We start from the raw sequence: 26,413 nt of genomic DNA, 5'->3' as shown, positions 1-26,413 counted from the left end.
TTCAGCTTACATTTTAGTTCGTACTTGAAAGAGGGAACTTTTAATATTTCACTTTAACAATGTTGTGGCAAAGTTTATAACACTCCCCGTCTGCTAACTACTGTACCATAACCTCAATGCCAGAAGCAGGTTGTAACATAAAACAATTTTGTAAAAGTAACTATGGCACAAAGCAACAGAGCAGTGTTACCCTCTGAGAGGAATTTTGTTAAGTTGACCGTATTGTTCCTAATGGAAGTGGCTTATCGGAAATGAAAGTCAGAATTACGTTAATATTGGAATAGTGACAAACAAAATTTTGCCTAGCAATACTGTTTATAGAATAAGGGAAACGGTCGCCAGCCTAATTAGGCAAGAGAAAGATTAACATTCTCTTTTATGAAAGTAGGTATAAGTAACTATAATGGACAACACAACAGACACAACCTAGACTTAGCAAGACGCGAGTGCAATGAACTCTAACACACATATGTTTTAAGATTGAAGCTAACAGTTAGAGCAGCAGGAACTATTTTTCAAAATTATAACAGGTACAGAAAAACACTATCACTTTCAGGGTTTACACAAACTGAGTGGTCTTTATACTGTTAATATGCACACAAGAGAGACAAACACTTGGCATACATGAGAATGTAACGTTTCACAACTGCAGCTTTCTCACTTTTACTACAACGAAACACAATGTTGACAAAATTGCAAGGAATTGACTCTCCTTTTTAGAATTTACTACAGACAACAACGTGATCATTTACTTTATAAGACTCAGCCTAAAGTTTGAAGTTGGTAACAGCACTTTAAATAATAGTTTCAATAGGAAAATTATTATTGGACAAATAACATTTGCTTTAACTCACTCTGTTACCACATTAGCTTTAACTATCTTTCTAATAAGTTCAAGAGGCATTATTTAACAAAGCTCTAGGCTTCAACGTACTTTCAGTAAGGACACTCGGTAATCACTTTACTTCAAACGGAGAGGACCCTGAGAGGTGTTATGATGAGGAGTAAAATCAAGGTAGGTAAATAAATTCCGATATGAATTACCTTATATTTCAGCACACTAACACATCCATTAGGCTGATCCTTCACTGTACATCAATATAGTATTACGTTACAGTGATTGCGCAATGTGGTGGTAATTGCATGTTGGTAGGTGGAATTACAGGTAGAATTGCCGGACTTTATCGTATCTTCATGGCGATGATTCATACAAATTCCAGAATAGATCCAACTATTTATCCACCCATCCGAGGCATTGGAAAGAAGCAGTAAAAGCCTCTCTCTGAATCAGCATGATATGCACCTTTACATTGACAGTGCCCAAACTGGTAGCTACTTTCCGACTGGTGGCTCGTCTCCGACTGACTGCTCGTCTTCGACTGGCTATCAGTTCCACCTTTTCCACCTAGGCCAACCACAATTTGCGCGCGCTACGCATTTCCGTTCCAGAGGGGAACCACTACACCATTTACATACAAACTAACTAAGAACCCTAAGTGAGGATCAGCAATTTACATAACAGCAAACAAATACATTAAATAAAACAGAACATTTTCACATATTGACACTTCTACAAAAAATTATTCACACAAAATTACAATTACATACAGTAAGTTCTGTTCCCTCCAAATGGGACAAAGAATACAAATTGCAGATACACTACTTTGCATAGAATCAAATCACGACATCAAAGGTTTGACAAAGAAAAGAATACACAATTTTATGCTATCGATTTGAACACATTCACAGGCGATCAACAATGTAACATTAAATAAAGCAAAATGAATCCATACAGCATAAGAGCTGTGGTGTTACACATGCCCCATGTTTCGTTGAAGTTTCCCATCAGGGATACTTCAAGGAAACATCCATAACACGTAAGTGGTGCTGGCTGCAAAAAAAATTTATTCCATCCAACTTCAGTTGGGAGAAAAAAAACACACACACACATTACAAATATACAGTATATACACTAAGAAATTGCATGTATTTCTTCCAAAATATTATCAAAGTAAATTATCTAAAGCAATTTTCAATTTCACACTGGTTTAAGGAAACTAATTTTGCACCATTACACAAGATATCTTTAAGCATGTTCTTTTCATACACACACAGTTCAATTAATAGGCAATCAGTACACAAACTCATCTACATATAAGTAGAATAGGAAAAGCCTTTAAATAATATGAAAAAAAAATTTTTTTAAACACATATACAATAACACAGGACATTCTAAGTTAGCAAAACAGAATTTTGTCTCTCAATAATTATAGAGGAACGTAAAATTTCACAGACACACAAGCATATTAATGATCACAGTATATTTTACAAGGTTCAGCAATTAATGAAATATTGAAAATTTCAGTTTGCATCCGGATATGCACAATTACTTATACAAACAACTATGAGAAACCTTTTCCAACTGACTCCTTAAATACCAAAGTAACTTTGCAAGGTTGTTTCAAAATAATTAACTTTAAAGCTGCTCTCCATTAATAGCAGTCCAAAATATTTGTTACACATAAACACACTAACATATTCAGAGCCTATCTTTAATCATCACTGCTGTGTTTCAAAACAAGGCAGTCCAAAACTTTACGTTATTTCAAAAAACCTAGTATTAAAAACATCTACATCCATTTAAATAAGATTCCTTATACATTTTATAATAACTTTTCACTGACTTCAATAAGAATAGTCAGTTTATAACATATTGCTCAAAAAAAACCTAACTTAATTCACTGCTTGCCTCAGCACTAGCAGTCCATGTTACACATTCTACCCATTATTGGTTTAGCAGTCTTTTTACATACACATTTAGACACAAAACACAATTTAGATTAAGAATACACAAAAAAACACATTTTTAAATTGACACACTGCCCCATCCTCTAGGTTTGGCAGTTCATGACCACTTATCAGCTCCTTGCCCCACAATGGCAAGTCCTTTGGTTACTGCTCACATCGTATATTTTGTAGTCCTTAGCATCAGGACCACAGCATTTTTATTATTTTGTCTTGTTTTACTGCCCATCAACATATTTTTGAGCAGTTTATTGTCATCATTTCCAGGTTTTTTATCATTCTGACACACTTTTGGTAAAATTTGCATTAGTGGTATAAAACATGAAATCTGTAACTTTGAAACAGCAATTAGACACTGGTAACAAAACCATTTCTTTTCAAATGACACAATCAGGTAACATATACATTAATCGAGAAAGAATTAAATGTCATATTCAGGATCAAGTTAGGATAAAGTATTTCTTACTACTCCTTTATCATTGCTTTTCCACACACAGTTAGGTCATTACATACATCAAGATCAGGACAATAATTTCATATCCTATTGCAAGTGATTTCTGCCAACTCTTTTGCTGGCACTAGACACATACCTCACATCTACTTTACACATACCTTAGCCAGGTTCATCTCCTCAGTTTTAAACACATATACAGTTTTTCAACACCATATTTGCCCCTTTCTTTTTCAAAAACATTTACATTTAATTATATTATGGCATTCATTTACCTTTTCTTTTCAATATTCTTACCTTTTTTTCATCCATATTTCTCTTTCCAATTACTTTTTAATTTCATTTTTCCTTTACAGTACCCACTATATTTTCATTATTCTTTGCCATTTTCTAGTGTACCCATATTATTTTTCCATTTACTTGTCCACAAACAATACACAATATCTTACATCATTGCCACACTATTCAATACACTCTGATAGAGAAGAAGGAAAGAAGATAGTAAAAGTTCTGAATGATGAAGAGGAAGGTTGGCAGCATGAAAAGAAATGGAAGTAGTGCTAGCAACGACTCGGGTCCCTGGTGCTCGTCAGGCACCTGACAATGCAAAGAGTGCATTGCCCCCTGAGGGTTAAACAACCCTCATCTGAGAACATGTATCTTTAAGTAAACCACATACTGCAAACATAAGCCCTTTCTGAATTTTAAGTATATTAGAAATTAATTATTATCTTGAAGAGTTCTTTGCACTTTCATTAAGTTACCATAAGCATATTTATTCATAAAGTTTTCATGTTTCTCACACTACATGACCCTCTCATCATAATTAGACTGGCAACAGTAAGTGTTCAATTGAAAATAAACATTTCCTAAGCAAAGTTAAACAGTACACTATAATAAATAAGCAACAACCTCAAACAGGCCTCAAGATTAACAAAACAACAATCCACTTTCAGGTAACACTCAGATATAATAATAATAAAGTCATGCATTATATTAACAACATATATACAAATACAGCACCCTGCCTCCAGTCTCTTTATTAACAAGGCAGTCTTTTATGGTTCATAAAACAGTTACTAAGTCTGGTGGCTTTTTAGGCCTCCTACTTTCTACATCTTTCACTAACCTATTCAGATCTTGCCAACGTTTTGTTTCATCAGGTGGCTTTTTAGTTTTTGGAATTTCAAAGTCTTTTGCAAGATACAACATCTCCTGTCCTGCTATTATTTTATCTGGTGGTTCTTTTTGTTCCTGTAATTCACATCCATTCAAAACATTGGTTAAGGCTTGCCCCAGTATAGTATCATCTGGAGGTTCCTGGAAATTATGCCCCTGTGTTACATTACTAAATAATTCATTCGGTTTTGGTCCAGTTCTACTTCCTGTATCTTGCTTTGGAAAAATGTCACTAATTTTCTCATACCCTCTTTCAGTAAAAGTATATTCACTTTCATTTACACCTGAGAATTCATCTTCACTGGAGTCATCACTACTCTTTTCCTCACCATCAGATTCACTTAGGACCTCGACCTTTGCACAATAGGGAAGGTTAGAATATTCATTCTTATCTGTATTCATATACCCTTCATCATCTGAACTATCACTGATTTCATTTTCGTCATCAGATTCTAGCAGGAAAGCAACTTTTAGACAGTGGGGCAGATTATCACTAGATGTTTCAGCCACTTCGTTTTTTAACTCATTTTCTACACAATGCACATCGTTTGGACAGTCAGACACTTCTGTTTTATCACTTTGAACGATTTCAGCCTTAACTTCATACTTAGTATAATCGTCATGTACTTCGATAACTTTCATTTCATTTTCTTCCATGCTGTCATTTTCAGGAAATCGTGCGAAATCCCTATCAGATCCTTCTGCATTAAAATCATTAAGCACCTTTCCATCAACAATAACTTCACCTGCACTGCTTATAATGTCATGTTTACTAACGTCCTCCTCTATATCACTTTCACCTATCATTAATTGTGCACACGTCTTTTGCGTGGCGTATTCTACCTTCCTCTCTTCTTTATTCATCATAACCTCCCCCACATCTACGTCTTTTACCTCATACACATCATTAACAGTGCCAATATTTCCCTCTTTACTCGCCTTTTCTGTCTCCCTTCCATTCTTTAATAAAGTCTTTTCGCACGATTCCGAAACTGAGTTATCTTTATCACATGACATATTAATTTTATTTTCATTTCTACATTCATCTACTACTGAAACCGGCCATCGGAAGTGTCCGATCCCGCCTCTTCTGTCTCTCTCTACGGCAGCCATCTTGTTCCGACGTCTGCCATTTGTGTCTGCTGCCAAGTGCAATGTACGCTGCTTCGGCAACGGCTGGCCTGAGCACGAACGGTCACGTGACTTCACACTGGGAACGCCACTATGTATCATTCCGCGCCCGTCTGCTATAGGCGCGCCCTTAACCTTCCTGCCCCGTAGTTCACGTCTTTCCTTCTCGAATCTAATATTTGGCATCTTTTCTTTGGGCCCAAAATCGGTTTCCGCGTGAATCCGGCCCGTAACACACGCGGTCTTTAGTTTTCCATTTCGTCTCTAGTTTGGGAATTTCGTGCTATGTATCCTCTGCCGCGCGTCGTATAATTTCCTCTACCTCTCGCACGACCTCTTTGAATCGCGTTTACACGATATCTTTCGTTTTCAGGTTGTGCATTTTGGTCATTACTTTCTCGCAAATAATTATTGTTATTATGGGGACGGTACTCGCGATTTCTTCGCCAGTGATCTTCATCTTCTACCCTTTCCAAGAACGCAGAAAAACTACTGTGTGTACTCCCAACATATCGTTTCGAATCCTCAGGCAGTTTCTGCCAAAGAACCCAAACGATCTCAGCTTCAGTTCTTCTAGCCTTCAAATGTATCAGTTTTCTGTACCATGATTCGCAGAATTCTTTCATGGTTTGCCTACCTCTGATGTCATACAACCTGGCCATTAGAAATTCACGCCACAACTGGTCTTGTTTTTGTTCTGACCAGTATTCGTCAATAAATTTTTGTTTAAACGTTTCAAAATACATCTGGTTAGTATCCAGATTCAACCCCCATCTTTTTGCTTCTCCCGTTAGTGCACTAATTACAACATTAATTTTTTCCTGATCAGACAAATATTCAGGAAAATTTCTTTCGCAATTCTTTACAAAGTCTAGGGGGTGCCATCCGTTATGCCTCTTTGCAGGGTCGAATTTTTCCTCGCCCTCTAATATTTTACTGAGAGGCATTCTTTCAGTAAAATGTGTAGGTCCGGTTTGTATTTTCCTTTCCAAGTCATACACTTTGCCTTGGATTTGTGAAGTGTTATGCTCATACTTCTTTTCGCAAGTAAGAATCTGTTTGGTTAGAGCTCTGCTTGTTTCTGTTACAGACTGTTTGATCTGTGCAAATTCCGCGTTACACTCTGTTTGTATTTCGGATTTAATACCGAATACCTTTTCGTCAACCTTAGTACAGACTAAGGGTTCAATTTGATCTTGAATTTTAATTACTTCAGAGTCAAATCTTTCGTTAATGTCATCAATTTGTCCTTGTATGTTGGCAATATTGCCATTGATGACAGTAATTTCGCTTTTGAGGTTTTTAATTTCATTACTCACAATGTCTACTTTTACATCAACTTTCTCAATCTGTTTACTAATATCACTACCCTGTGCTGCAATTAGCTGTCTTTGTTCTACATTTTGTTGCCCTAGTGCTGCGATTTGTACCTTAATACTGTCATTTTGCGCAGCATTTTGTTGTCCCTGTGCTGCAATTTGTGCAGACAACATTTTTAACAAATCAGTCACATCTGGTGTCTTTTCACTTTTGGTTTCAACTGCATTTTCGTGTTCAGATTCTACACCCCTCTCAGTTTCTGGTGATTCGAACATATCCCGCGATTCATTGACATAACCACTGTCTTCGACAACATCGCCCATATTGTCTTGCTTAGTACGCGCGACACACATAGCTTCGATCTGTTTATTGATGTCTGCGTGATAACGTACGTAATTTAACTCGCGCGTCATGCCATCTGTTGGTGTGCTGCTTGAACTGCTCTCGGTTGCATTCTGCTCTCGCGTGTCTAGATTTATTTCTAGTTTCCTGTCCATTTTAGCCATTATTAAGTACTGACACCTTTTATTTTTAATTTAAACTGAACTTTCACTACCAGTTCTGTCAGGTAATGTACAGGTTCGTGCCGCTGGACGTTTTATGTTCACTCAATGTTTGTAAAATGCTAACTACTTATAATTTTTTCCATCTGTAGGTGCAAACTGAACAACGTCCTGTCACGCGGCGCAACGTATAACACTCCCCGTCTGCTAACTACTGTACCATAACCTCAATGCCAGAAGCAGGTTGTAACATAAAACAATTTTGTAAAAGTAACTATGGCACAAAGCAACAGAGCAGTGTTACCCTCTGAGAGGAATTTTGTTAAGTTGACCGTATTGTTCCTAATGGAAGTGGCTTATCGGAAATGAAAGTCAGAATTACGTTAATATTGGAATAGTGACAAACAAAATTTTGCCTAGCAATACTGTTTATAGAATAAGGGAAACGGTCGCCAGCCTAATTAGGCAAGAGAAAGATTAACATTCTCTTTTATGAAAGTAGGTATAAGTAACTATAATGGACAACACAACAGACACAACCTAGACTTAGCAAGACGCGAGTGCAATGAACTCTAACACACATATGTTTTAAGATTGAAGCTAACAGTTAGAGCAGCAGGAACTATTTTCAAAATTATAACAGGTACAGAAAAACACTATCACTTTCAGGGTTTACACAAACTGAGTGGTCTTTATACTGTTAATATGCACACAAGAGAGACAAACACTTGGCATACATGAGAATGTAACGTTTCACAACTGCAGCTTTCTCACTTTTACTACAACGAAACACAATGTTGACAAAATTGCAAGGAATTGACTCTCCTTTTTAGAATTTACTACAGACAACAACGTGATCATTTACTTTATAAGACTCAGCCTAAAGTTTGAAGTTGGTAACAGCACTTTAAATAATAGTTTCAATAGGAAAATTATTATTGGACAAATAACATTTGCTTTAACTCACTCTGTTACCACATTAGCTTTAACTATCTTTCTAATAAGTTCAAGAGGCATTATTTAACAAAGCTCTAGGCTTCAACGTACTTTCAGTAAGGACACTCGGTAATCACTTTACTTCAAACGGAGAGGACCCTGAGAGGTGTTATGATGAGGAGTAAAATCAAGGTAGGTAAATAAATTCCGATATGAATTACCTTATATTTCAGCACACTAACACATCCATTAGGCTGATCCTTCACTGTACATCAATATAGTATTACGTTACAGTGATTGCGCAATGTGGTGGCAATTGCATGTTGGTAGGTGGAATTACAGGTAGAATTGCCGGACTTTATCGTATCTTCATGGCGATGATTCATACAAATTCCAGAATAGATCCAACTATTTATCCACCCATCCGAGGCATTGGAAAGAAGCAGTAAAAGCCTCTCTCTGAATCAGCATGATATGCACCTTTACATTGACAGTGCCCAAACTGGTAGCTACTTTCCGACTGGTGGCTCGTCTCCGACTGACTGCTCGTCTTCGACTGGCTATCAGTTCCACCTTTTCCACCTAGGCCAACCACAATTTGCGCGCGCTACGCATTTCCGTTCCAGAGGGGAACCACTACACCATTTACATACAAACTAACTAAGAACCCTAAGTGAGGATCAGCAATTTACATAACAGCAAACAAATACATTAAATAAAACAGAACATTTTCACATATTGACACTTCTACAAAAAATTATTCACACAAAATTACAATTACATACAGTAAGTTCTGTTCCCTCCAAATGGGACAAAGAATACAAATTGCAGATACACTACTTTGCATAGAATCAAATCACGACATCAAAGGTTTGACAAAGAAAAGAATACACAATTTTATGCTATCGATTTGAACACATTCACAGGCGATCAACAATGTAACATTAAATAAAGCAAAATGAATCCATACAGCATAAGAGCTGCGGTGTTACAAGTTCCGTGTACTTTCTGTTGCAGCTGCGAGGATAATATTCCTAATAGTGACCGATAATCTGTATACGTATACTGTGAAACACTAATGACCGTTCAAACATTAACTGAAATGTACTGGACAGTTAATTAGCTGAGGTTGTGGCACGATTCATACACATTCCTACCACTTCGTGCTGCTGGCAGTTATAGTGATACTGATAAAATAAACTGATTGATTCCACCTATTTATTTCACTGTAACCCCGTCTGGTGAATTAGGTAGTGAAAAATAACTGTAACCGTGGTAACAAATACTCCAAAACAACCGTTTGGTCAATCTCTAGTTTGCTAACACATAAGGTCCGTAGTGAAGGGTTGAATCGTCTGGGGCTGTCAGCTGTGTCAAAGGTTGTCAAGAAAGTTATCACGTTGCCCACCGCACAGCGAACTGTGGTTTTCGACTGCGAAACGCGTGGGAATCAACGTCCTAAAGGTAGGAGTGGTTTTATTGGCGCCCTTTACGTGTTTTATGCCACACTTGAGGCCCTTTCCTGTCGGTTTTGAGCGGCGGTGTCTCTGAAATGTTTTTCTCGGCCACTCATTAGAAAATCACGTGATTTTAGCCCTTGGGGGTCGTGGTTCTGACCTCCACGACAGAGACGTCAAAAGAAGGTGTGAAATGGGGTAAGAAGGAATGCGACGACCTCACCATCGTGTAGCACGCCCACAGTATCGTTGGGCAGAACTAAGGTTGTGCCAGTGTGACCTGGTTAACCGACCTTACGTGAAATTCTGAGCTCTGACCTTTTTTCACATGTGTCGCCCGGTCCGAGGGCGACGTCGTAGGGCGCCACTCATCTGAAGCAACATTGCTGCCAGACCAACGAAGAAGACGTTTTGCTTAGGTCATGCTTCGACTGCAAGAGGACGGTGATAATTCGACTTGTCTGTAGGATGGCGCTCCACTGCACTTCAAAAAGATGTTCTTGAGTTCTTCGCTATTGCGCTGATACGACGATAGAGCTGTCGTGCGTCAGCTGGGCTGGCACTCTCCAGTTGCTGTCTTGGCTCCCACGTTCTAAGCACTTGATACTGCATGGCTTTTGCCTGTGAGGTTACATCAAAGACACTGTTTTCACTCCTCCACCTGCCTATAACAACATCGCTGACTTAAGAGAACGTATCTGCGTAACTGTGACTTACATCTATGCTGACACTTTAGGGCGAGTTTTGCCCGAAGTAGACCATAGACTGGACGTGGGCTTGTGACTAATGGCACGCACATTTGAACATTTGTGGAAATGGCACAAGAAAACCTCTTGTGTTGCTGTTTCCATACATATAAACCTCGATAAATTTTTTACAATCACTTGAAAATGTCTAGATCATTTTGAATGACTCCGCATAAGTTTGGCCTTTCCAACACCATCAAACGTGGATTCCATATACATATTCAATTTAGGGTCTGTGAATTCTCAGGGAGACTACGAGAAGCTTCTAAATTTTATTGATTTTAAATGTATTGAGGTGATATACGGACAGGAAAAAAGGCAAAAAAATGGGGAAACAACCAATATTATTAAGTGGAAGCGTTTTTCCCGTTCCTTGGATGACAGCATTTGCGGTCAGGATATTCGATGCAATCAGTTAAACTGTTTTAAAGATTTACTTACGATTTGATATTCTTATATGAAAGAACTAAATATCACTTCATTTGCTACGACAGCAGCTGCTGGTTTCTCACTCATTCATATTCATTATTTCAGGCTGAGAATTAGCGTGAAAAAAATCGTTTTGAATTCGTTCCTTGATGTTGATTTCGTTGGGTACGTGACAACATTACGAAACGGTGCACAGACCAAGTAAAAGCGTGAAAAAGTAGCCCTCAGCGCAAAAGTGATTGAAAAATATGCTGAGCGAACAAAGAATTCGAAAAAGTTGAAACTACCGAAGTCTCGAAATAAGTGTTCCATCTTCTCAAACAATTACTCGCAGTGTCTGATTAAAGAAAAGTAAAGTTTTCTATAGTGGTTCAATCAAAAAAAGTAACATGAACTACGAGTTATATATATCTCTCAAAAGAAATGAAAATAAAGAAAAGGACGCTAACTCGGAGTAACTCTGTACTGGTTGACTTTAACATCATGAAATGTATTGCATACCAGATGAAGAATCTTACTTAAAGTTAGCGTAGCAGTTTTTTCTTCTTGTGAGTGCTATACTGAACAGCGTAAAATTCTCTACTATACTTTGAGTAAGGCAGTGGTTGTACAGTTTTCTGGAGAATCTAGTCACCTGCTCTTCGATGAAGCTGCGACTTCTCGGCGAAAGCTGAAACCTCATATAAAGTTGTGACCCTCTCACTATAGATCAACCGGAATCCGTCGATGTGCTATGATAGTGTAATTAATGAAAACTGGATGATCCTCAAGTAGATTTCATTAATACATTCAGAAAAGAACAATAGTCTTCTTCCAAATAAAACTGCCCGTGGTTTATATTACCAGTCCAGTCTGCACGATTCAGACGCCGTAGTACTTCGTAATTCAGTTTCAATGAAAATAACAGGCCGGCCGAAGTGGCCGTGCGGTTAAAGGCGCTGCAGTCTGGAACCGCAAGACCGCTACGGTCGCAGGTTCGAATCCTGCCTCGGGCATGGATGTTTGTGATGTCCTTAGGTTAGTTAGGTTTAACTAGTTCTAAGTTCTAGGGGACTAATGACCTCAGCAGTTGAGTCCCATAGTGCTCAGAGCCATTTGAACCATTTTTTTTTTTGAAAATAACACTAACCAACGATAAAAATGTAACTGGGATGAAATAAATCGAGCACGCTGACAACGAAAACGGCAACGAAAAACTCGAATTAACTGTCATTTCCTAGTCACAGGAGAATGCATTTAACTATAATATACTTTGTTAGAATTTGTTATCAGTCCTTTTCAACACAGGCTTCGAAATCCCGCTGATGGTAGTCAGTGTGGTGAAGTTTCTGACAACAACAGCTGTGTGTGCTTTTTTCACTATTTTTAGCCCGGGGTCGCGGCAACAAGGGAAAGGGGAAGAGGGTGAGAGGACCGGAGCATGTTTCATTTAAGCGTAGTTTCTGTCTGTTACAGGCTGTGTTCTGTTCATGTGCTCGAAGAACGTGTTACTGAAGTATAGTTAGTGCGTGTGGTAACTGTAATTCCTGTGATGCAATATGCGTCGCAAATCCGTGAACAGTGCTGACAAGTTTTGCTAATTTGCGGACAGGCTTCATTGAAATCGCAAAAGAGGCCAATAAGGCCGTATATTAAGGAAGGAGTGTAGACTATAAAAAATGGTTCAAATGACTCTGAGCACTATGGGACTTAACATCTGTGGTCATCAGTCCCCTAGAGCTTAGAACTAATGAAACCTAACCAACCTAAGGACATCACACACATCCATGCCCGAGGCAGGATTCGAACCTGCGACCGTAGCAGTCGCGCGGCTCCGAACTGAGCGCCTAGAACCGCGAGACCACAGCGGCCGGTCTGTAGACTATACTTTGGCTGTGAAGTCGGGGACCAAGACAAGCCATGGACTCCCCATGTATGTTGCATATCTTGTGTGTCGAGCTTTCATTCGTGACTGAATCGTAAAAGAGCTTCCGTGGGCTTTGCTGTACCCATGATATGGCGAGAACCATCAAACGATGTGAACGATTGTTACTTTTGTATGAGAACTCCATTGACACATGATATTCCTTGCCAAATCCTAACATAGCATCGGCGACGCGACCAGTGCCTCCCGGGGACAGACTGGCTGTTCCTGACCCACCTGACTGTAACACTGCCGAGGATGGTAGTGAAACCAGTGCCGCAACATCACTTTTAAAACCCAGTTCTTCAAGAGGTCCTGCTTTTGTGTGCAACGATGACTGTACACAGTATGAACTTCATGATTTACTGAGAGATCTGGAACTGCTGAAAGGTAAAGCGGAACTGTTGGTGTCTAGATTACAACACTGGGTTTGTCTTGATAAAACGGCGAATGTGACTGCGTTCCGTTGCCGCTATATGCCATTCCTTCCATTTTTCTAAAGGAAGAGAGGGGCTAGTGGTAGTTGTGGGCGTTGACTAAAAAGTGATCAGTGGAGATTGTTTATCGACTCCTCCGAAGTAAATCGCAAGTGTGTGCTACTGTCTAATGGCAACGTGTTATCATCGATTCACACTGAGTATGCACCTTATATGAAGGGCTTATTTCGATAGTGGTACAAGTCTATTTTTGTTCATATTGAGATACAGAGTCCTAAAGTTAAATGAGCACTGAAAAATCTGCACTTGAGATACCAGAAATATTCTAGCATATGGCTTCTTGCTAGAGATGAATCTTTCTTTCTGTTTGTTTGGCTCATTAATTTCAAAAGCATTATAGACAGGAAAGTGGAGGTAATGGACTTGTACCACTATTGAAATAAGCCCTTCATTTGAAAGAAACATACAATAACATGAAACAGTTGTTATTGCGATTGAACTATGACACGTTTAAATGACAGATTTCCGTGGGTCTGAAAGTCGTACGCATATTACTTGGACTACAGCAAGACTACGCCAAATTCTGTTGCTTCCTGTCCGTCTGGGACAGCCACGAAAAAACACTCCATTATAAAAAAGAAAGATTGGCCTAATTGCCATCACTTGAACTACGATCTTACAATGTTACGCACGAAGCACTTGTCGAATTCAAGAACATAATTATCCCTACTCTTTGTATAAAACTGGGCTTAATGAATAAACTCTCGCGTTTTAGTGAGGCGAAAATAAAAGAGGGGATTTTTGTGGGCCCCAGATACCCAAACCGATGAAGCGTTAGGTTGCAATGCCTTTGTTCAAGTGTCAACAAACATCCTAGGAAATAAAAGGGCAGTAAACTAAAAGGATCTTGTGGTAAATCTTCTGCACTCCTACATCGGAATGGGGTGCAACGTGTTCTTAAAGTTAAGTTTCCTAGATTCCCACTTCGACTTCTTTCCTGACAATGGTGGTGTGAACATGGAAATGAGATACCAGCTAAGGTGGAGTACATCAGTGTTAGCCTATTACTGCTGGACATTAAGCAGGGAATCATCAGCAGAAAACTACAAACGCCTTAAGTGACCTTCCTCCCAGGGATAACACCAAGATAAACACGAGTACGTGGATAGCCAACAACATAAAGTTATTATAACTTCAAAACGAGAGCAAATCTTGCATTTTGATTAACATTGTGGTTATCAGCATACCCGAAAACAAAGATTAGATGTTTCCATGCCAGTTACGGAAAAAAGTAGAATTGTGCTGATTAACGTAATCACCAACACATACCTTTTTGCATATAAATCAGGTCGTATTCTTCAGAGGACACTTTCCCTAGATAAATTCGAACAAATTCTAGCAATAATTCTTTAGGATTAATGACTTAAACTGTCTTGTGATCAGAATTTCCGCAATGGCGTCTTATACCCAAACCTCCAGATGTCACTCATATCAGTACCAAACGTTGTATATCGAAAGAGTATCAACCGAAACTCGGATTTAGTTCGTGCTGTGTGTTGTCGTCCAGCAGAACGAGCGAAAATGTTAACTAAAATTAAAACCAGAACTAAGGAGCATAACTATGGGTAAAGAATATGTATGGCTTCCGTGGGGAAGTATCAGGGGTCCTCGGTTCATACCACAATGATGACAATTTTTTACTGTATTATGCATGAATGTGTCATATGGGACAACATGCTTATGAAATGTAAAAGGGCAGTTTTCAGCAATGTTCTCTTGATAGTCTGTGTTCGCTTCGTTTCGTTGAAAGTATCAAACCTGTAGGGCACAATTTGTAGTTTCACAGATCATACAATCAGAACAGAAAAAAAGAAACAATTGCGTCACACGCGCGGAAGTAATAGTAATAATAGCGATTGGCAAATGGAGCGTGCTTGCCGAAATAAGGTGAATTTTGATTTAGTCTTCTGGTAATTTATTTTATACGTTCAGGTCATGAAGAACACTATAATCATAATTATTATTGCAACTATTAATACTTCAGCACGTGTGATGCAACTGTTTCTTTATTCTACTGTTCCGATTGCTAATGTGTATTCTGCGAAACTACAAATGCACTAGCTGCTTCACTGCGAGTTGTGTCTGTTCTGTAGAACATGTCCGTCAGATTACCACACCTATCTATACAAATGTCTTCTATAGGTTCGCTACTTTTAACTAATGAAGCGAAAGCAGACTGCCAAAACAACATTGCTACAAACTCCGGAAAGTCCTTTTACATGTCAGGAAAATGTTCTCCCGTATAAGAGTTCCACGCGTAAACAGTTAAACAAAAATTGTCATCTCTGGGTTTGAAGGCGAGACCTTTGACACGACGACCTCACGTTGTATCAACTCACTCACTCATGATCTGCACAATACTTGCTCACAGACACACTTTGCCGGCCGTTGTGACCGAGCGTTTCTAGGCGCTACAGTTTGGAACCGCGCGACCGCTACGGTAGCAGGTTCGAATCCTGCCTCGGGCATGGATGTGTGTGATGTCCTTAGGTTAGTTAGGTTGAAGTAGTTCTAAGTTCTAGGGGACTGATGACCTCAGAAGTTAAGTCCCATAGTGCTCAGAGCCATTTGAACCATTTGAACAGATACACTTTCCCTTTGCTCCGTAGTTCTAGTGTTACTTTTAATTACCGTTTATGCATGCTATACTGGACGACAGCACATAGTACGAACTAAATCGGTGTTTTGGTTGATACTCTATCGATCTATAACGTTTGGTACCAATATGATTGTCTGATATCTGGAGATTTGGGTGTTAGAACAATGGCTTGATTTTACAAAGACTCTCTCCCGAAAAAACTCAGTTCTCCGATGTCTCGCACAAAATAATATTCGTTGCATTCCTGCGTACTGTTGCCACTGGTATTTCACACAGAACAACACAGTGCGTCTAAGAGCGGTGAGTGCTTTTTTGGTTGCTATCTATAGTAAAGCAAATACTTCCTTAAACCGCATTGAAAGATGAAGAGATACTGCATCATTACTCACCGAGGTAACAGTTCAAACTAAGATGTCGTAACTTTTCATAAATCTGATCTTGCTCGTCTTACTAGAGTTGCGTGAGTAAAATAAGGTAGCAGATACTACAGTATGTGGTTTAGGAATATGCTTAACAGTTTCCGTTTCAAGATACCAACACACCGAAAATCGTCTCCAACACACGCGGCTAACAACTGCTTAGATCTCGAAGTCTGACTTAGTTCTAGACCCAGTGAACGCGGTATAGAAATTGACAGCTGCGTATCTGCTTTCTTGTTAAGGAAACTTCACACTGAAAACCATCTCCAAAACACTCCGCTCGGAACAGTTGTAAGCTTGAAGTCGGACTTAGCTTTCAACTGTTGTCAGCAGTTGTTTGAAATCCCGAGTTTGTAAAACTAGTTGAGGGAAGTTTTGTTTTGTGTTTACAGCTTATGGTCAGTGAACATTTGGGTGAGTGGCGCTTGCGCATTGCCGTGTCGTCTGCTTCGTTTCTTTCTTGTATTTATATAACGGTGACTGCTCCACAGAAGTAACTATTCAGCTTTTGTAAGAAACTAAAGCTGAGAAACCTCTATAGGTTGTATTTTGATTCAATAATTTTATGAATAAATTATTTTAACTTAACAGTCTTTTAATGTTTAAGATAGTGACAGCGATGTTCATTTTGGGTATTAGAATATATTTTGATCACGTCCTTTCAGAGGGAAATGCTGGCAAGGACATTGTGTTTGAGTGTAGGTGCATATGTTTAAAGTGGTTCTGGCAACTTATATTTTTTACTTAAAGTTGAAGTGTCCGCCAACTACTAAGGCAAACTGATACGACAAGATGGTGAGATATTGGGAGGGAACTGAATATGTAGTATGTATCGATAATTGCGTGTATTAATGTATTAAGAATGTATAGATAGTAAAATAATAAAATCCTTGAGTACATGCAAGATAACACGGCACACTCTAGGCACAGTTTCGTTAATCTTGGCCACTGATATTCGATGAGAGTACAATAAATTTGTACATGTGTCACCTGTTGCCAAAAATTGACGTTGTTCTGTTGGTGATATTGCAGCTCTAAAATTTGTGTCTTTCTGTTGAATATGAAGTGCTAATACTCTCAAAGGGTTCTTCGAATTGCTCACATGTCACTCTGAGAAAATTTTGGACACCTCGTTTGCAATACAAGGTTCCTCCTCCAATACAGGATTATAGACTTCATGGGTTACTATTTTTAACAAAAATCTTCCGGACCACATGCGTCATTTTCTGGGTTTTTACAACAGTTGACGAAAGTTGTAAGTTTGTCAAACTCAGAACAGTTACAAATTTGCCGAACTTCAACAACTGTGTGTTTTTGTTTGTTGGTGTTGGTTTTCAGTCTTAATGTACCTTTAGATCAATGTAAAGTTATTGTGAATGAACTAAGATGGTGAATGCACTAAGATGCATGGTAAATGAATTGGACATCTTTGACCATTTGATGTTAGTTACCATGTAAGACAGAAGTGGTGGTACCTTTCGATGTCTAGGATATGATTTTGTGTTTTGCTTTACCTTTTACTCGCAGAACCTGTGCAGCAGAATGCAAAAGTTCGTTAAATACACAATGTAATCCTAATGTATTATATACCGTGGAATATTGATAATAAAGGGTTGCTGCATACATTGTATCTTATCAGTGAAAATGTGCTCTCGAAGAAACATCTCGAGCAACGCAATGTTTTTAAGATGTTGTTCGTAACGCTGAGTTCCGAACGATATTTATTGTAAATTTCAGCTTTCAAATTAAAACTTTAAAATTGTAGGCACATTTAATTTGAAGAGTAATTTTCGATTGAAGTCACGTAACAACGTTCAATTTCTGGATGGATTAATCACTGCTTTTTCTGTATGCAGTGGATTTAAATACGATTAAAGGCGCTAATTATAGCCCTATCGCTACTCTTATCGGTCACATTTGCGATGTTATCTTGACTTACTTCAAAGCCACGCAGCGTAAGAGTTCTTCCTTTGCTCATCGTAGAAATTATATCGAAAGATCGTTAACCATAAATCGTGATCAGAATAGGGAGGCGTTCAGTAATTTCCATCTCCTGATGAAAATTTAAAAAAAAAAATCGTTTCTCTGGGCACTCGCTTCTGACAAAGTCTCTTCCGGTTGTCAGTCATCGTTTGTGTTTTTACAATTGCATATTTTCTATTTTCTAGGACTAACAGGCAAGTCCGTCTCCCATTACACCACACAGTGTTTTCCAGTACCTTGTGAGGATGAGAGAAGCGCTAATACTTTGTCTTCCTCTCGATTACTGTAATTTCAAACATTCAGATGACTGCTAACGATACTTTGAATAAATTGCTTGTGATATAGACTTTTGGACTTGTTCTTTTTCAAACATGAAGACCCGTTCGGAAGGGGGACAGCTCACTGAGCATGGCAGTCGGCTTCTAACGTCTCCCGCCCGAGCTGTCAGAAAAGTTAGGACCCTACATACACGGATGAGCCAAAACATTATGACCACTTGCTTAATAGCTTGTTTGTCCGCCTTTGGAAAGAAATACATCACTGATTCTGCGTATCGGAGAGCCGACAGTTTGTTGGTAGGTTTATGGAGGTATGTGACTTTAGATGTCTACGTACAGGTCACGCAATTCACGAGCCGCTGATTTGCGTACGCATTGATGGCGCACGATAGCGACGCAGATGCGTTCCATAGCACTTACATCAGGCGAATGTGGTCGCCAACACTTGAACGTGAGTTCATCATAATGCTCCTCAAACCACTGGCTCCAAGACACAGACAGTTATACTACTGAAATATGACATCGCCTTCGCGGGAGACATTGAAACGTCCCCTTAGAAAAATTATAAATGACCGTGCTTAAAGTGACACACAATATTTTTAGCGCAACGCAATCTGAATTTCAAAAATCCCTACAAAAGAATGGTCCTGACTAACAATAACCTATGCCTTTCATGAATCACCTATCTCACAAAAATCTTCGTTACTCAAACTACTGCAATACAGCGTGCGCCAATACTGCTAGCTGAATAAAAGGTTCAAACTACTGAAGGCACTAACTACTGATAGGCGTAGTTAGCAAATGAAAGATTTTGATAGAGAACAAACAATGTATTTACCTTAATAGTGTTCAAAAGTCATAATATATATATCAGTTCATGACATCCAGTCTTACAAATTTACTGTCTCTGATGGACACATGTTGTTGTGACTTGGCAAGACAGCCAAGTCACTATGAGAGGAAGCCGAAAGGCACGCTCTTAAGCTCACGCAGGCTGGCGCGAGGTCTGGAACAGTTAAGGGAATTAATAGTAGCAAATAAAGTACGTAGTTGATATAATACTTAACTTTAATCCATAATTGTAGAACATCGCTCTTGATGATACATTAATAGAATCTCACTATCAAATACTATGGCGCCTTGCTAGGTCGTAGCAAATGACGTAGCTGAAGGCTATGCTAACTATCGTCTCGGCAAATGAGAGCGTATTTGTCAGTGATCCATCTCAGGCTAAGTCGGCTGTACAACTGGGGCGAGTGCTAGTAAGTCTCTCTAGACCTGCCGTGTGGTGGCGCTCGGTCTGCAATCACTGACAGTGGCGACACGCGGGTCCGACGTATACTAACGGACCGTGGCCGATTTAAAGGCTACCACCTAGCAAGTGTGGTGTCTGGCGGTGACACCACACATGTCCAGATCATCCGCTCTCAAAACTCCGCTATCTCTCTCCCCACATCCACCACTGCTGGCGGCTCACCTCCAACTGCGCAACGCTATGCGCTGTTCACATCCAAGTGCCCACCACTACAATAGCGAATATTTCAACAATGCCAACCAGCCACAGAGTGCACATAGCACAGTCAATGATTTTCATACAGAGCGCTACGTGGCGTTACCAACATAAAAACGTAAACAGCCTACTTACAACATCAAGCATGAAGGGATGCAGATGGTTCCTAACTGTCAGCATGTCTTCGATTACTACCACAGGTCCCGTACAAGCGCACGAGAATGTCTGCCATAGCATAACACCGCCCCCCCCCCCCCCCCAGCCTGCGCCCGTGACGCGCTGCACGTTTCAAGCCGCCTTTCACCTCGATGATGGCGTTTTTGTAAACTACCATCGACCTAATGTGGCTAAATGTGATTCAGTCGAAGAGCCAACACGTTTCGACTGATCGACAGTCGAATTCCCATGGTCCCGTGCCCATTGCAAATGTAACTGACGATGTCATTAGGTCTACATGTGAACATGTGGGGGTGGTGTACTGCGGAGCTCCATGTTCAGCAGTGTACGGTGAACGGTGTGCTCCGAAGTCCTTGTACCAGCATTACGCTCTTTTGGCAGAGATGCCACAGATTACCATGTATCCTACTTTACCGAGGAGACAGGCCTCCGAACCCCACGTTCTGTGAAGAGTCGAGGACGTCCAGCCATTTAGTACCTAATCTTAGCTTCACTGTCCTTCTACACCTTTCCGCAGATGCTCACGACAGTAGTACGTGACCATTCTATGAGCTCCGCCGTTTCCGAGATACTGGTTCACAGACTCTACATCATAATAATCTTCCCTTTGTCAAAGTCACTTATTTCAATGTATTTCCCCACTTGCAGCCCGTATCTTCGCCAGTGTGATTCCCTGCCCGCGTGTGCTCCGCTTACGTACTTTTGTTACCGCGTCACGTGCCCGCGACGCCATCAGCCCAGCGTCGCGATGGGCAGTGGTCACAATGTTTTGTCGTCTATTCGGGCCTACAGTGAGACTTAGCAGGCTTAGGGAAATGTTAAGCTCGGAGGAAGAAGACGGCTTCCCATAACAGCAGAAGACGTTGATGTGTCTGCAGCCCACATAAGAGCTTCAGGAATGAATACGTAACGCAACGTGTGGGCAAAATGATTGAGGAACTCTGCAAGAACTCAGCAGTCCATCGTGTGTGTGATTAAGCCCCTTGTAGATAGCTAAACAAACACTGTTTTTTGCCCTGTTTCACAGTTTTATTATTAATGTTACTGCACAACCTAGGTTTCGGGTTATAAGCCCAATTTCAAGTACATTACTGATTCCCTATTGCGAATACGTAGAAAGAAGGATCCCTTATTGTATGATTATATGATAGCGGAACAAACACTGGTAGCAGTTACTTCTGTAAAATATCTGGGAGTATGCGTCCGGAACGATTTGAAGTGGAATGATCATATAAAATTAATTGTTGGTAAGGCGCGTGCCAGGTTGAGATTCATTAGGAGAGTCCTTAGAAAATGTAGTCCATCAACAAAGGAGGTGGCTTACAAAACACTCGTTCGACCTAACTATTGTCTGAGGAACATAGAAAAACACAGTGAAACCCTTTGCTTTCACGATGTTACTTATGCTATTTGATGTTTTTCCTATAAAAGGTAATCTTCACCACTTTTTTTCAAGTTTGTCCCCTGTGTTTTTCATTGGGGATAATAGGGATCTGGCTTCCCTCTTCACCTTTTTAAGTAGTATTTTATAAATACTGTTGGGGTTTAATTCGTTATTCGTGGCTATTGCTTTTATTGTGTTAAGTTCCTGGTCAAAGTCTTCTTGGGACATAGGGATAGAAAGGAGGCGGTGGATCATGTGGTGGAATGCTGCACATTTGTAGGTTGTAGGATGTTGGGAGGAAGCCGGGATGAATGTGCCAGTGAAGGAATCTTTTCGTAAATTTTTAATTTACGGTTGCTGTCTTCTATCTTTAAAACAATGTCCAGGAAATTTATACTGGGCGCCCCGAAACTCCGTGCCACTTATGTTAGTGTGCCACTGGTTTATATTTTCCACAGTGAAAGACTATGTAGATACTGTGTCACAATCATTGTATTCAAACAACGTAAGTCCAGAAGAGCAGCTGAGCATTCTTAATACAGTGGAACGTTGTTTGAATCAAACTTATTTCTATTTTCTAGGGAGCTATTATCAGCAAGCAGATGGTCTGGCAATAGGCTCACCTTTATCCCCCTTACTAGCAGAAAGGTTCATTACAAAATGTAAAAATGTAATAAATCTACAACGACTGGCGGAAATGTGCGACAAAGGGATTACTTGCCAAGTGTCAATATCATTAAAACAAAAAAGGCACGATCTGTTTCTAATTATTTGAATGTAGACTTTTTTGTGTATTAATGTGCTGACTTGGATACTTCACCGAATATGTATATAATGTGTATAATCACAAAAATTCTTAAGGGTACTGTACGTACTGTATTTCCCTATAAAAATAATATACCATGGAATCCGTAATCAGAGCGTTAAAGCTATCTAGAACAGCACTCGCGGAATCAAATACAATTTTGGTGAATTGTGGGTTCCCGAGCTGTCAGCCAAGCAGGGAAAATGTCATTTTTGGTCACTCGCTGTGTACGGAAGCTCATGTTCTAGACCTAGAGCGCCGCACTCTAACGACAACAGTACCAGATGCAACGACTACCTACATTTCTACGTCTATATTCTGCAAACCACTGTGAAGTGCATGTTAGAGGCTACGTTTGTTCCTGTTCTATTCAATTATGGAGCGCGGGAAGAATGGTTGTTTGAATGCCTCTGTGCTAGCAGTGAGTATTCTAATCTTACCCTCACGATCCCTATATGAACGATACGTAGGAGGTTGGAGTACGTACCTAGAGTAATCATTTAAAGTCAGTTCTTGGAACTTTGTTAATAGAGTTTCTCGGGGTAGTTTACCTCTATCTTCAAGAGTCTTCCAGTTCAGTTCCTCCAGTATATCTGTGACACCCTCCCACAGATTAAACAAACCTGTCACTATTCCTGCTCCCCTTCTGTGTATATGTTCAACATCCCCTGTTAGTCCTATCTGGTACGGGTCCCACACACTTGAGCAATACACTAGAACCGGTCGCACGAGTGATTTGTAACCAATCTCCTTCGTAGACCGATTGCACTTCCCAAGTAATATGCCAATAAACCGAAGTCTCCTATCTGCTTTACCCACAACTAGGCCTATGTGATCATTCCAATTCATATCCCTACAAAGTGTTAAACTCAGATATTTGTATGAGTTGGCTGATATTATACTCATAAGGTACTACGTTATTTCGTTTTGTGAAGCGGAAAATTTTACATTTACGAACATTTACAGCAAGTTGCCAAGGCGAGTGGTGAGGCGATGGCAGATACTACACTAAGGAAAACACTGGAGGAATCTTAAGGAAGCACTGTTCATAAACAAAGGCCGTGCTTACAAAATTTAGTTCGACAGCTCCTTGAGTAACGTTCACTCGTCCGAGAGAACTGGCAAGACGACTTAGAGGAAGAGAAGATTCAGTCAAGAGCTGCACTAATCGTCACAAACTTGTTTGGTCAGCTCCTATAGAGCGTTGCAGAAATGGTTTACCAGCTCAAGACATCCAAGCGAGGAGCTGACTTTCTTTTAAAATTTCAACATTCAACATTCCAAGACGAAAGAAGAAACGTATTATTCCTCCAAGATATATCTCATGTCGCACAGATGATTTTAAAATAAGGGAAACTTCCTCTCTACAAATCACTGTGGGATCTGTACCAAATAAGGCTATCAGAGTTACTTGAACGTTTACAGAGAAGGACAGCACCAATGGTCAAACATTTGTTTGACCCGTTAGAGTATCACAGAGATGTTAGAGAAGCGGAAGAAACTCAATTGGCAGACTTTTGAAGACAGGCGGAAACTATCCCCAGGAAGTGTGTGAGCTTTCTATAAAAGTTTGTCTCTTTGTAATAAAACTGAGTATATTTTCAGAAACTTTCTCCTCATGTAACGTGTCCTTTGGATAACGTATTCAGTTGCTGGTTGTCCCTGTGTTGCGCATGTGAACGGTGCCGTGAAATAAAACTTTAAACTTTGTGATATGCAAAATTTGAAATAAAGAAACTGAATCTAAGTGGCAAAAGGAACTAATTGTGTGCTCAATGGAAACTGTATAACTAAAATTCATTACCGAAACACATTGTGAAAGATACTTGATACGAAGTGAAGTGTTCGGCTTTGAATATCCACAAAAATAAATTACTGCTCTACTCGGAAGAAAATAATTGTTTAAAATTACCGACACTGTTCACTGAATCTAATCTCCTTGCTAACACGATACCTGACGATCCCGACTACACGCAGTCTGCTCAAGAATGGAAGGTGAGGCCTGTCCTGAAATAAAAGTGACCTACCTCTGGCTCAGGAAGCTGGTTTGGTGTCTGAACTACTGACGTTATCGAAAGCAAATACAGAGCAGCGGATGCAGCAGCAGAAGGGAAATAAACTGCTCACTACTGATTTCTTTCTTTTTGCTTGTCAGAAACAATCTGTGACTTCGTGTGGTAAGCAGCAACACGCACGCGACAAAATATTCAAAACGTTACTATGGATCATGAAATTGGGTTTAATTTTACAGAAAATCCTTCTTGAGACATCACACTCTGATTATTGACAAAAACAAGACTCCAACAACTACAAAATTCTCTTAAGAAAAAGAAAAGAAAGAAAAGAACATTTCATCCAATTGAGTTATTCGTGACATAATTAAAAACAAAGAAATCAAATTTAGATTAATTATAAAAATTATTAGTTCTCTGAAGGACAAAGATTTCCTTTAATTAATAGTTCTGACAAACAAACATTTCATTCTTGCGAATGCCTTCCTTACCTTTAAACTCCTCCAAAATTTTGTCCATCAGTATAAAGAACGAGAAAGTATTATAAAAGAGTTTTCCTCTCCATAGTGAAGTCTTCTAGATAATTTCTCCCAGATTTACACAAAAAAGGTCTCATTCTCTGAAAAGCTCAAATGCTCGCTACAAAGTCTCAAAAAAGAATGACCGGGGCTGCAAGACTGACTGACCTCCAAATGAACCACAGATACAACTAAACACGGATTCAAGGATCTTATCCACGACTCACACAGTGCGCTCACTCATCTTTGTCCGAGTACAGTGAAGGGGGATTATTTACAATAGCAGGAAACAGATGAGAATATAACAAGCCTACTTACGAAGTCTCAAGAACTGGTTTTAAATAACGACTAAGAATATGCCATAACCCTTCACGTATGGCACCTGCAGGGATCCTGAGTATGAGATTAGATTGATTACAGCACGCACAGAAGCATTTAAATCGTCGTTCTTCCCAGGCACCATGAATGGAATGGGAAGAATCTCTGATGACTGGTACAGTGGGCAGTACCATCTGCCACGATCCTCGCAGTGATTTGCGGAGCACGGATGTAGACACAGGTGTGGATTGGCAGGCGTTCGTCACACACACAATTCTCAAAGCGAATAGTGCGTGGGAAAATTTCAGTTGGTGATACGTCGTACACCATCAACCACACATCGTAAAATGACATTCGATTTCAGACGTACATACTCGTACTTCAGACTAAAAGCTACTCAAGGAAGCATAACTTGCAAAACACCGTTACTTAGTGATACTCCTGAAACAGGCTTATAAAATCTATATCCCGTGTGCACCTCGCAAGAAATTTGTTGGTGCCTTCAAGACTGACTCAAACACTTCATTAAACTGTCGAAAAAATAGTAACCATGTTGACCTACTCTCTGACTTCATTCAAGCAGGTAATGACAAATACAGCTAAACGGAAAAGAAAAAATCAGTATATCTACTAGAATAACACTACAGCTCGAACATGGAAACTCATTCAACGTCATTTTGTATCAAATTACAGAAAACCAACAGAGCCTCCCAAACAAAATTAGAATTAGATATTTGAAAATTTTCGAATCTGTGGCAGTAGAGAGGCTAGTGAAAGCAAGTAAACATTTAAAAAAACGAAAGGAGTCTGCACAAATCACAGGTAGTAACACTGATTATGTGGTGGAACGAACCGATGGGCTGGTGTACCATTTACGCAGTGCCATGCGTAGAAAGCTTTTAGAAGAATTGGAAACTTTTAACTATAATTCTACTATTATAACTGAGTGAAAATAATGGAAATCATTATGTTACTTAGAAACTATCTGACTTGCAAATTCCTGTTACATTGTCGCCTATGTATTTTGAGCTAGAATCGCCTTTGCTACCCTGC

General features: G+C 39.6%; 1 protein-coding gene across 1 annotated transcript in view; it reads right to left on the bottom strand.

Annotated features, from left to right (window-relative positions):
• Positions 1 to 26,413, bottom strand: part of LOC126481728 (uncharacterized) — a 160,738-nt gene that overhangs the window by 116,963 nt on the left and 17,362 nt on the right. The window contains 2 exon segments of the mRNA XM_050105681.1: positions 4,386 to 4,576; positions 5,063 to 5,235. Coding sequence (XP_049961638.1) covers positions 4,386 to 4,576; positions 5,063 to 5,235 — 364 coding nt within the window.

This window comes from Schistocerca serialis, chromosome 5 (assembly GCF_023864345.2).
Source record: "Schistocerca serialis cubense isolate TAMUIC-IGC-003099 chromosome 5, iqSchSeri2.2, whole genome shotgun sequence".
NCBI classification, from domain to species: Eukaryota; Metazoa; Arthropoda; class Insecta; order Orthoptera; family Acrididae; genus Schistocerca; species Schistocerca serialis.
Note: the sequence above shows the minus strand (reverse complement) of the source record. Positions and strands in the feature narration are given on the sequence as shown.